The following is a 13,103-nucleotide window of genomic DNA, read 5'->3' on the forward strand; positions in this document are numbered from 1 at the left end:
GGTGGTTGTGACTGGAATTTAAATGGAAAAGGAAAAATAAATTTTTATTCCTCGATTTTCTTTTTTTCTATTTTAATTAGTCTCTTTCAGATGCACTAATTTCTCTTCAGATGGTATATCCTCGAAGGAATCTTTCAGCTGACCAGTGGAGAAATGCCCAGTTACTGAGTCTCATCAGTGCACCCAGCACAATGCTTAATCCTGCCCAGTCTGACACCGTATGATTCTCTTTTTCCCTTTTGTGAATGAAAATAGTAAACTTGATTAAAAAATCAGTTAAAGTGATATTGCAAAATTCTAATTAATATTATTTATCAGTGAAGTTAATCGTAAAATGCTCAATAGTTAAGTAATACAAACTAGTGTTTTTATTTCTAGATTTTGATGCTAAATAAGTTAATACAAAGAGTAGGGTGAGTACTTTCTTTTAAAGTTTAAAAGTTTTTTGTGTTCTCTATGGTAGAAAATTTGGAAAGTGCAGACATTTATAAAGAATAAAAACAAAAACTAACCCTGTATCTTACCAACTAGAGAAAATTGTTATTATATGTTGTTATATTTCTTTTCAGTCTTTTCTCTGTGTATATGAATATAGGGTTATGCACACATAGTTCCTGATTTGGGTGAGGCAGTGAGCATCCATTATACATAAATCTTTTTTAACTTGACTACAGTTTTATCCTTTGGAATACTGCAAACTCTGAAATAGACTTGGGAAGTTTGGAAGCTATCATCAGATTGAATACGATTTAACAACAGTACTTTTTAAAGAGGGTTTTAAGGTGTGTAAATTTGAAAGCAGCACCACTCTCATTGTCCTTTTTGGACTGCAGGTTTAAATATAGGTTATGCAACTTTTCTCCAGCTTTCAAATTTGTTGTGCTATTTGAGCCAGCAGTTGAGTAGTGAGAATTCTTAGGAGTCAGAGGAGAGTCATTCAGTATGGATGTTGGGTTTTTTTTAAATAAAGAATTTCTTTTAATCACAAATTTATATTTTCTCTTTTGAAGATGCCTTGTGAATATCTCTCTTTGGACGCAATGGAAAAATGGATTATCTGTAAGTAAAATTGAATCGTTTCGTGATTACCCCTCAGATTTTAAGTTTTAGAGAAAAATAACAGAAAACATGTGTTACTCTGTGCTAAACCTTCTATATGGCCGTACCTCATTCAGGCCTCATACTGACCCTGCCTGTCGGGGTAAGTGGTCTGCTTTATAGAAGAGGAACTTAAAACGTAATCCACACTGGTAGTGAGTGACAATGACAAAGAAAGCATCCAGGCTAACTCCAGTTCTCATGGTCTACATTATATTGTCTTTCAACAAAGCCATCAAAACTAAATTTTTGTTTTGTTCTTAATGATTTTTTAAGTATTGCATTTATTCAGTTAAGGTTTTGGTATTAATTTACTTCAGAACGTATAATAAGTGATTCATATGTTTGGCAGTTTGTTAGTTGAAGGGGAACTAAACTTACTCCTCATTTCTGCCCCTAAGAAGTTCACAACTGTGGGGGAAGTAGACATAGAGACACACCTAAAATACAAAATGAGAAAAGCTGTAATGTAATTCCTTTTACCACCCCCAGGTCCACGGGCAGAAGGGAATAATTCTGTGCAGTTTTGTGTTTTATATGTTACAATTCTTTTAAAAAGTTTTAAACATTTAAGTATTTTTAAAATGTTACTTTATTTTTTATCACCATTTATCCCCATACCCTCTTCCACCTCCAGCCATGCCCTCCCTCTAGTCCTTGCCGTTCTTCTTTCTTGATTTGTTAATCTTTTGATACTGTGTACTGACTTTCACTACAGTGTACCTCTATAGTGAGAGACCAGTTTTTCTTTTTTAATGATTTTTGGATTGATACTCTTATAAAATACAATAGAAATGAATTACTAGAATTATCAGAAATAAAGTAACAAGCAGACTTGAAATGAAAACTTACATTTTTAATTATTAGATTTAATTTAACAATTAGATTTTGTTAAGGTTTCTATTCTGAAATAACTATCAAATTATTATAAAAGTTTCTAAATACTTTTAGCCCTGGCTGGTGTAGCTCAGTGGATTCAGCACAGGCCTGCGAACTAGAGGATCACAGTTCGATTCCCAGTCAGGGCACATGCCTGGTTTGCAGGCTGGTTCCCTGCAGGCCGACTCCCAGCAGGGGACGCATGAAAGGCAACCATACATTGATGTTTCTCTCCCTCTCTCCTTCTAAAGATAAATAAATAAATAAAATCTTGAAAAAAAGTTTCTAAATACTTTAAATTTTTCTATTCAGTCTTATTATGCACTGGCACTTTGAGTAGCACTCTTATTAGTATAAAAGAGGTGGAATTTATTAGTATAAAAGAGGTGGAATTTAGCACTGACTCTCTGCTCTTAGCCATTTTTAGTCATTATAATTTTCTTGCATTGATCAGGTTTGTGGTATTTATATATTTTTTATAATTATAGCTAAAATTTTCATGCTTTGTTTTTTAGTTGATTCAAAAACCCAGCTTTTGAAGTGTTGATTTTGCTCAAATACATAGTGATCCTTGGTTGTTTTATGTTTATGAATATGTGGCTGAAGAATTGAGGTGATGAGTAGATTTAGGGGGCACATGTGACCTCTAGAGTTGCATAGCACTGTTTTCCCTTAAATGGGAGTACCGATTGCAGGACTTTGTATAGTGAACAGTGAGATGGGTCAGAAGGCAGGCTATCCTAGAGGAAGATAAGTGGGCATGAAGAAGGGAGACACATTTGGGTAACCCGTAGTTGCTAAAATAAAGAGGATTTACTCTGAGTTTGCTGCTTTCATATATTGAGCCATGAGTAGAATGAATATAAAGGTAAAGAGTTACCTCACACTATGCACTTTTTTTTTTGATCCCAGTTCCCACACTAGGGCTTTTCTACAGAAGATAATCCATTTTCTTTCCTTCCTTTTTTAAAAAATATTTTATTTATTTTATTTTTAGAGATGGGGGAAGGGAGGGATAGAGGGAGAGAAACATCATTGTGTGGTTACCACCTGCCTGTCCGCTACTGGGGACCTGGCCTAAAACCCACAAATGTGTCCTGACTGGGAATCGAGCTGGTGACCCTTTGGTTCACTGGCTTCCACTCAATCCACTGACTTATACACCAGCCAGCGGAGAAGGTGATCTATTTTCTTTAGGGGTGTGCTCTTTGATTAGTTCAAAGTATTGCCCCTGAACCAGGAGCATCTCACATAAGAACTTCTTAGATGTGCAGAGCCTTGATCTCCACCCTGGCTGTACTAAATCAGAAACTCTTTGGATGGATCCCAGCAATTTGTTCTTTAATAAGCCTTCCTGGTGATTTTGATGCAATCAAAAGTTTGAGGATCATAGGTCTACAAATACATTATAGTCTGGGGCCAAGAATTACTGAGGGTCTGGAATTTTGAAGACACAGATATTTGAAATGCAATTATAAAGTAACTTATCCTGATGTTCTTTTCAGTGTTTACTCTTGTTCTGTTGGCTGGGCTCAGAGGACTCAGGGAAAGATCTCTCTTTATGTCTGGAGTTTGGATTACTTATTCCAGTCTCTTTTTAAATTGATAGAGAGTCCAGTTTTATGTACTTTCTATCTTCAAAGATTTTCTTTAACTTTCTTGTCTAGTATTGGTCTTCTGTTTTGTTCTCCATTATTTTTATGGGGTTAAATTAAAAAAAAACTATTCTTTTATTCAGACCTTGGTAGGAAAAGTAGTTTAATGTGTAACTTAATTAATAAACCATCCTTTTAATCTTGAACAGTTTATTTTAAATTAATTTTTGTTTCTATCATAAACAAATGGATATGCTTTAATTTGTAACGGAAGTCTTGTCTTAAGGAAATAAAATATATGGTAATCCATAATATAGCTGATAATGTTTTTAGAGAAACCTTTTACCAGCAACACTTTTGTGAAATCTAAGCAAGATGTGAGACACTAAGTGAAACCTCATTTTACTCAGGGGTTAAAAGTGAAAAGAGTTAGTACATCAGCAAAAAAAATTATTTATAAACAAAATTTCTCTTGAGGATTCTTTTAGTTTTGGTACATGTATTTTTCTTTGGTTGCATACAGGATCAAATAATTGGCTTACATCTATGGGCCCTGTTGTATGAAAAATATTTTTATGCTGGAAATTCAAGGATGTAAATATACTGCTGCACGTATAGACTCCACAATAAATACCTGTTTAAAGAGTTAGCTCGCTTGTGTAGTGGCACTTTTAAAGAAAGGTTGCTCTAAGAAGAATAAAAAGATAAATGGCAATTTATGTGTTAATGATTCAGGAGTTTAAAGATGGGAGTGACTGTTGAGAATTTTAGGGAAATCTCACAGAAAACATGATTGCTTTGTAACTGGACAGTAGGCATTGAATAAGTGTTGAATGAATGATAAAAGAGGGTTTATGGCCTATTGTAGAAGGTTAGAGAAGAGGCATCAACAAACATATATAGGATTATAGGGTGGGGACCCCCAAAAAGCAGAGTTATCTTCTGGAGGACAGGCTTTCCCCGCTAGGTGAGGGTTCTAGGAACTCATGTGTATCAGTGTACCAGCCGGTGTTGTGAGAGGCTGTGTTTGGCTTCAGTGAATTTTTTTTGAAGACTCTTTAAACATTTTCCAGTTTCACGATGAGTGATTTACATGTGCACTTGCCCACATCACGCTGAGTAGTTCAGCAGTTTTTGACCAAAAACAGCATGATCCCCATACTCCACCCTCCCTATTCACCTGATCTTGCTCTGAGTGACTTTTTTTTGTTTCCCTGAATGAAAAAAATCTTCAAAGAGAAATGTTTTGCTGATGTGGAAGAGGTGAAACAAAAAATGGCAGAAGCTAAAAGGCATAAAAATCGATGAGTTTAGAAACTGTTTTGAGCAGTAGAAAGAACATCTTGATAGATATATTGCATCAAATACACTTTTAAAGGTGACTGAAGTTTAAACATGTAAGAATAAATACACAATTATTAAACAAACAAACAAACAAAAAACACAATTATTAATAACTTTTGGGAGGTTCCCCTAAACAACACAGAAGTGATATTTTTTCCCCATTTTGTCAGTCCGAGTTCAAAGAACTAATTTTGCTGAATAGAGAAAATTTTTGAAAAAGTAGTATTTTTGCCATCTTGTATGTATGTGAATTATGACCTGTCATTTAAAAGCCTCAATTTAGTGATTGTGTTTACATTTCTGTATTTTTGAAAAGCTATTTTGTAACTGAAAGAACTTAACTTTGGGGAACTTTTATATTTGTATTTACTATTCTTTTTTATTTAAAGTTGGCTTCATTTTGTGCCATGGAATCCTCAATACTGATGCAACAGCACTGAACCTTTGGAAGCTAGCTCTTCAAAGTAGCTCTTGCCTCTCTCTCTTTCGGGATGAAGTTTTCCACATTCACAAAGCTGCAGAAGACTTATTCGTAAACATACGAGGGTATGGCATTTTCAAATTTTTTTTCTTTTTGTCTTTTTTGGATAAGGATAATGAGTGAGTTATCTTGATTGAAGTTTTGGAGATAGAGAAGGGTCATATCATGCAAGAAAATACTGCCTGTATCATCTTAATAGTCACAGTAAGTTTTAACCATCATCTTGATGTGGTACTATTCATATTTTTTTATGGGTAACCTCATCGATTAAAATATCTAGTGTTTCTGCCCCTTTCAAACTTGTATTGCAGGAGAAAGAAGATAGGTCCTTTTTTGGAAATCATAATATGATTTCAGAGAAAAATATTACTGAAAGAACCATATACATTTTAGAGTTTTGAATTCTTTAAAAGTGCTATTTTAGATTACAGTGAGTTTATAAAAATATATGAATCAAAAATATCTCATTAAATTAATTATAACAGTTATAGATGACAGACCTCTGCATATTGGGAATTATGTTTCCTTAATAGGAAGGTATTCCAGATGACTCATTTATAGTCATTTTCTGTAAAGCAAATAATTTTCAGAAGTTTGTTCCTTTAAATTTTTAATGCTTGCATTTTTTTTTCCACATAAGGTTCTATAGCCAATATATAAACGGCAAGTTGATCTCAGACTTGGTAGCAGTTATGAAATCTTTTGAAATTAGGAGCATCTGAAATACCTTGGGATCCCCTGTAACTGGCACTGTTATGCTGGGCTTGTTAGTTTCAGCTAGAAATTAAATTTACTACATTTATTTCATATCCTATTTTGTAATGTCCTAATTAAATTGAGATAAAAATAAAGCACCTGTTAGTTATTTTAAAATAAAGGTATGCTTAACACTCACTATTAAACCAGTATGTCTCAAATTTTAGTTTGCATAAATTACCCTGGAATGTGCATTAGAGTCCATGTTCCTGGGCATCATTCCAAACCTCTATCTCCTGTATTTCTTTCTCGGAGAGGTTAAAGGAATCTGCCCTCCCAGATCGGAAGGACCGNCCCCCCCCCCCCCCCCCCCCCCCCCGACACAATAGTTTATTGAGGTAAAATTTACAAATAGAAATGTAAACATTTTAAATGCAAAGCTCAGCAGCTTTGCGTATAAATACTGTAGGTGAATGCCTAGATCAAGATATAGAATATTTCCGTTATAGCCAGAAAATTCTCTTTGGCCTCTTTCTGGTTAGTACTGTCACTTTAACCCCCCTCCCCTCCCTCACTCAGCCCCTCTTTCAAGTGTTCATTGTTTTGAATTCTGTCACTATAGGTGGGTCTGACATTCTCATGCAGGTAGTTTCTCAGTCATGGTATGAGAAACAGTACCCTGTGTACTTTTGGGGTCTTACTTGGTTTTTATTTTAGATGGTGGAATATCCAGAAGTACCCAGGTCATAAAGATTTTATTGAAAATCATGAAGCTTATATGATGTCTTAGCATATTGGCAATCTTTGTGAGGAATCATATTTATATGTAAACATTTAGAACCAGGTAATCTGTATATATTGAGTGAGCTTTTGTTATGTATGATACAAGTAAGTTTAATGACACTATAAAATGAGTTGTCTTTTGTTATGCTGTTTTAAAATGATAAATTTACCATTTAAATATCTCTATTCAAAGTTGAGAAGTTTTAATTTTTTATTAAATAGTGAATGATAAATCCAATTTAAAATGTGAATTATCATGGTAATTACAAGTCAAACCCTACTTATGAAAGCTTTATACAAAGGACAGTGATTACAGAATTAGTATATTTTGGACATGTGCTCAAAGAACATACACCGTATTTTTCAGACTATAAAATGCACCCTTTCCCCCAATTTAGGAGGAATAATGGTTCTTAATGCTGCTGTTGAGTTCTGATTACATTTACATTGGTGAACTATTATGTTATTTATATTATTGAATATTTTACCACATTTTTTGCTTCGAAAATTTTTCCCTCTTTTTCTCTAAAACCTAAGTGCATCTTATGGTCCAAAAAATATGGTAGTTCATGAGTTGAAGTTCTTAGTGTTAAGTGGTAATTAGCCTGGTTTTCAGGAAGATAGGTAGGTTTTCTTTAAAATTTTAAGAATTTTGAGTTTTAGTATCTGGTATTTGTGAAATTAACATGTATTAATATATATTTCAGATGGCACCCTTAAACTGTTTGATATTGGTGGTGTTTTGTGCTTAATCAAATGCTTTCCTGCCCCAATTTTCTCTACCATAAAATCCCCATCCCTAAACAGTCAACTAGAGTTGATCAATAGTATATGTTCTTTCACACAATTTTTTTTAATGCTTATGAGATTGCATAAGAAGTTGGAAGTGATAAAAGGTCAGAAGTAAGAGCTTTGTCAGCTCTTTAAATTTTTAGAAATCACTGTTTATTATATTACAAGTATAATCTCTCTCGGGCTTAAAAAGTATATTAAATAAAGTAAAAATCTACCTTGTGAACTCCGTTTTATTATTGGATTAATGTATTTTGAAATTTATTTTTCTAGGAAGCCTTGACTGGGTACTTAAGGTGTTAGCTAGCAAAGGATGTAGATAGACACCTTCCATGCATGTCCAGTTTGAGGGCCAGTTTTTCTTGTTGATAATATGTCATTTTTAATTGACTTTTAGTATTTGATGAATTTATTTTGACCATTATTGCTCAAATTAAGATTAACATGGTTCCATTTTTTTTGCACATAGCTATAATAAACGTATTAATGACATACGAGAGTGCAAAGAGGCAGCAGTGTCACATGCGTAAGTAGTTCTGTCTAATCTGTGGTACTTTGGATCAAGAAGAATTTATTTCTTTTTTTTTTAAATATTGTATTTATTTATCTTTAGAGGGGAAGGGAAGGAGAGAGGGAGAGAAATATCAATGTATGGTTGCCTCTGCCAAGGACATACAATGTATCATGTGTCCCCTGCTGGGAACTGGCCCGCAACCCAGGCATGTGCCCTGACTGGGAATCGAACCTTGATCCTCTGGTTCTCAGGCCCGTGCTCAATCCACTGAGCTACACCAGCCAGGGCCAAGAATTTATTTCTTAAAGCATTATTATGTTGAAGTGAGTGCATATTGATGGTTTGCAGAATGTGATAGAAATGGGAGACTTGTAATCAATAAGAAATAAGTATATGACCTCAGTATCTGTAACCTTAGAGTTAGTGCAGACTGATTTTAAATATTTTTGAAGTATTTGTAAAAATGTTCTAAGGAAGTACCATACAAATGAGTTTTGTAGATCATTCAGGTCTCTTACTGCTGCTCTGCTTCTGTGCCCAGTACTTTGCAAGTTGGGATGATTTTTGTATTTCTTCATGAAAACTGACATACCTTCATATCTTCCAAATAGTATTTACTTTTTGAAGTATGTTAACTGCACACCTTTTTCAAATTTTAGCGAATATGTTTGTTAGTAAATATATAGATAAATTAAAATTAGAAATTGGTATATTTTATGTCTTTTCAAATTTCTTGGGAAATAACCACAGACATTTTGATAGTTCATTTAATTGCTGTGTATATAGAAAACTGGTTTAGAATGTTTATCTGACTCATTGGTATTTTTATAAGGCAGAAAGAAGGTAAGTACTACTGCCATAGATGGAAAATACAGAACCATGGTTTTAGAATTTTAGGTTTAGGCTATAGGATGAATATTGGGAATTTAAACCATCTTTTTTCATTGCTGCCTATGCTACATAATTTCCTCATGCATGTTTTTTTCACTTAAATGAAGGGCTTGTATTTATAACAAGATCATTCTGTAGTATAAATAGTACTTTGGACTGTATTAGAATTGCTCTCCTATCCTCCAGAAATACATAAGATTATCACTTCTTCATGAGATAGACCTTATTGTAGCGGGTGTATGGTGTCACAGCCATCTTATAAATATCTTTTAAAAGTAAGACATTTTTATTTATTCTACTTATTATATAAAATAATAACAAATGTTACACAGCAGTAATTTCTATCACTCATTACCACATGTCAAGTACAGTACTTTATAATTTTCCCTCGATGTTAGTAACCACAGATTTCTTGCAGCAACCCCGTATAGTAAAATAGTAAAAAATATTAGCCCACTTTCTTAGAAATTATACCAGGTTACTTTATTATTGTGAGGTAAAAAAAGCGTGTCATTGAAATTAAAATAACATTGTTAAAATACTATATAGGAGGCATGAAAGATGTATCTTCTGGGAGAGGTGTCATCATCTCTGTTTTATAGATGGCTGAAGCTTTAAAAAGGTAGGACTTAAGGTCACATAGGCAGAGGTGGATTTTAATCTTTTCTACAACTAATCTACAGTCTCACAGCTAAATTTCTGGTATTGCATACATCTGATACTTGGTTTTTTGGCATGTACTTGATGTGTGCGTGTGTTGTGTGTGTGTGTCCATTTATTTTTGCACCTGTGTAAATTTAAAAACTTGCTTAAAGTAGTGTGTATTTTGCATAGTATGAGGACATGGAATAGCTAGAACATTTAATAATTTTCTCATGTTAATATATGAGAATAAATTTTTTGCCTTGTACTTTATTATTCAAATATTGAATACCTAGTCTATGAATACCTATGATTATCCTTTTCTTTCCTTATCTTTCTCTTTTTGAATTAGAGTACTAAATAGATCTCATCCAAGTATTTTTATTGAATATAGCTCTGTTTAGTCAGCTTTTTATATTTAGTAGAAATATGCTTAGTAAATAAGGATATGTATAATTAGATGTTTATTGTTGTATTTATTGATTTCTGTGTAGGGGTGACAAAGAGGTATACAGTAGGAGAATGAGTGCTTTCCAGGATTTTACAGTCCTGTTTATAAAATGTCAGGCTATATGGTACTAAAATTGCAGAACTTAAGCAGAAATAGACATCTGGATATTGGGAAATGCTTCTTGCAGAAATGGTCTTGAAATTTGGGTGGTACTTTGATAGGTAGAGAGAAACAATATAAACATGGTTACAAAAGCAGCACAAGAGAGGCAAGGATAAACATAAAAGTGCTAAATCATTCGATGACAAATGCATAGAACATGGTATTTGTATGGGGCTTCTGTTTCATAAAATGAAATTTTTGATATTCACCCTAAAATGATGTTACTTAATCTACAATGATAATTTTAGTAGAAACATAAATTATAATAGCATCTTTTCCTATAGTGGTTCAATGCACAGAGAAAGACGCAAGTTTTTAAGATCTGCACTGAAAGAATTGGCTACAGTTCTCTCTGACCAACCTGGCTTGCTGGGTCCCAAGGTAATTGATTTACTTCTTATTTCAACTAACCATTCTATGTTTTCCTCACTTTTTCCTTGTATATATGCTCTCTCTCATACATACTTCCAACATCTCTTCAGTTATCTCATTTCTGTTAATGTCTTTTTGAACTTGAGTTTTATCAATTCTTGCCAGTCATTTTTATATTTATGAATAGGTTTTGTTTTTAATTTTTGTGTGACAGTAAGCAATGCTGTTTTGTTTTGTCTTAATTAGGCGCTTTTTGTTTTTATGGCATTATCCTTTGCCCGTGATGAAATTATCTGGCTACTTCGTCATGCAGATAACATGCCAAAGAAGAGTGCAGATGACTTTATAGACAAGTAAGTTAGCAACATTTTAAAAATTCTGTTTTGTATATTTTGATTTATAGGCTGTGGAATTTGGGGCCTTTGAAGTAAAATTATTTTGAATAAATTTTAAGGCTTTTCATGTTTGTCATAAATATTTGTAAAATAGCACTAGGTGATATGATTTAGAATGCAAAGTCAGCTTGAATTTAAAATTATGGCTTTTAATGCTTCCTTTCCTAGTACTCTGGGGGGAGGGCATAAAGTTCTTATTTTCTTGCTATATCCAGTAGTTTTCCTGTGGAATTCATTTTTCAAAGTGACATACACAAAAATCTATGAATTCTTTTTTATTAGTTTATTTATTTAATTGTTGTTCAAGTACAGTTTTCTGTTTTTTACTCCTATCTCAGCCCACCCCCAAATCTAAGAATTTTTATGGAATTTCAACCAAGTGTGTCATTTGAAATGTCTTTTATTTTTGCCAAGTCCCTCAATAGAAGTTAGATAAATGAAGCAGAGAAATGAGAGCATACAGAAAAATCTTACTTCTTTCCAGTCATCTTTTGTGTTTTTGAAAATGGTTATTTATGTTCATTTGAGTTTTCCTCTATCAGTTTTTTAGTCTTAGCTTTTCTTTTGCTTTCTTTGATTTGTTTATTTGTATAAAGTAATTTTAAAACATAGTTGACATTAAATGTTTAACAATGGTTTTTCTTTAAAAATTTTCTTATAGTAATATCAAAGGTATTTCACATGTTGATAATAATACATTTGAAATCTTTTTCTTGAATTTAAACAAAAGGCACATTGCTGAATTAATATTTTACATGGAAGAGCTTAGAGCACATGTAAGGAAGTATGGACCTGTGATGCAGAGGTACTATGTGCAGTATCTTTCGGGCTTTGATGCTGTTGTCCTCAATGAACTTGTGCAGGTAAAAGCTATTTCATACTATTCTCCCTTTTGTTTCTTCCCTTCTTTGTACTAACTGATCCGTTTCTTCAACAAGTATTTATAAAATCTTATCATGTTACATGGTAGAGATACAAATGTAAATGACTCATGGTCATTATCTTTTTAAGGGGGTCATTATCTAGAGGGGAGAATGCGCAAGTTGTGGTTCAGTGTGATAGGCATTATGCTTCAGTATGTACAAAGCTCAGAGTGAACACAATGCAGGGAATGATTGTTTATTTTGCTGGTGGAGGTATACAGTACAAGCCCTTCCAAAAGAAGAAGTCAGTCATAGATCAGATTTATTACTAGCAAAGATCACCCTGGCTCATTGTGGTTGATGGCTTACTGGGGGCCAAGGGAGAAGGCAAAGAGATTAGAAGAAAATTGCAGTAGGCTAGGTGAGAGCTGATGAGAACTGAACTTGGACAGTGTCTGTGGAGTTTAAAAAAAAGAGATCATGGAGACATAGTTGATAACTAAGTATTAGAGGAAAAGTAGAAGATAGATCTTTTTGCATAGTGTGTTAGAGGATGGGTAGTAAGAAAAAAATACAAAAAAACCCAGACGCCCTAGTTTAAACATCTTAATTTTATTTTCAATTTGAATTTTTCTCTATTTTTAGTTCCAGATTTTTGTTTGTTTGTTTTTGGCTTTTCATAATTTCTTTGTTTGGTATTTTTCATTTTAATATAAATTTCTTTTATTTTCATTCCCAATAAGCTGACTGTAGAGAAAATAGTATTTATTTTGCTTTATTTTATAAAATCACAGGTATCTAAAAACCACTGTAAGCTAACATACAGTATGAAGGAAGAATATCACAAATTCTTTTTACATTAAGGCTGTATTAAGACTCTAAAACTACTCATCTTCCAAAGAAGTAACTGTACATGAAATCTTCATTTTTTTTTGAAACCTACCTAAACAAGCAAATAATGTCATGTGATTATTTACCTTAAATTAAATACAGCTTCCAAGTTATTCTAAGCTAGTGTTTCTTATTTTTATCCACTAGATGGAGCTCAGATGCTTCCTTTCTAGAATGTCTACTAAAACAGAGAGTAGAAAAGTTTGTTTCATTCCTCCTGTGTTATTGCTTTACTGCAGTTTTATCTGAATTGT

The 13,103-nt window shown here is 33.2% G+C and overlaps 1 protein-coding gene across 5 annotated transcripts in view; it reads left to right on the plus strand.

Moving 5' to 3' along the window:
- The window catches only part of NCKAP1 (NCK associated protein 1), a 102,610-nt gene that overhangs the window by 43,534 nt on the left and 45,973 nt on the right, over positions 1–13,103 (plus strand). For all 5 annotated transcript variants that reach the window (XM_037044330.1, XM_037044331.1, XM_037044332.1 and 2 more), the window contains 7 exons: positions 81–218; positions 1,011–1,059; positions 5,306–5,462; positions 8,138–8,194; positions 10,613–10,709; positions 10,947–11,053; positions 11,826–11,958. In XM_037044330.1, coding sequence (XP_036900225.1) covers positions 81–218; positions 1,011–1,059; positions 5,306–5,462; positions 8,138–8,194; positions 10,613–10,709; positions 10,947–11,053; positions 11,826–11,958 — 738 coding nt within the window. The remainder of the gene's footprint in view (positions 1–80; positions 219–1,010; positions 1,060–5,305; positions 5,463–8,137; positions 8,195–10,612; positions 10,710–10,946; positions 11,054–11,825; positions 11,959–13,103) is intronic.

Source organism: Sturnira hondurensis, unplaced genomic scaffold (assembly GCF_014824575.4).
Source record: "Sturnira hondurensis isolate 20B ecotype Veracruz unplaced genomic scaffold, ASM1482457v3 Scaffold0004136, whole genome shotgun sequence".
Lineage (NCBI taxonomy): Eukaryota > Metazoa > Chordata > Mammalia > Chiroptera > Phyllostomidae > Sturnira > Sturnira hondurensis.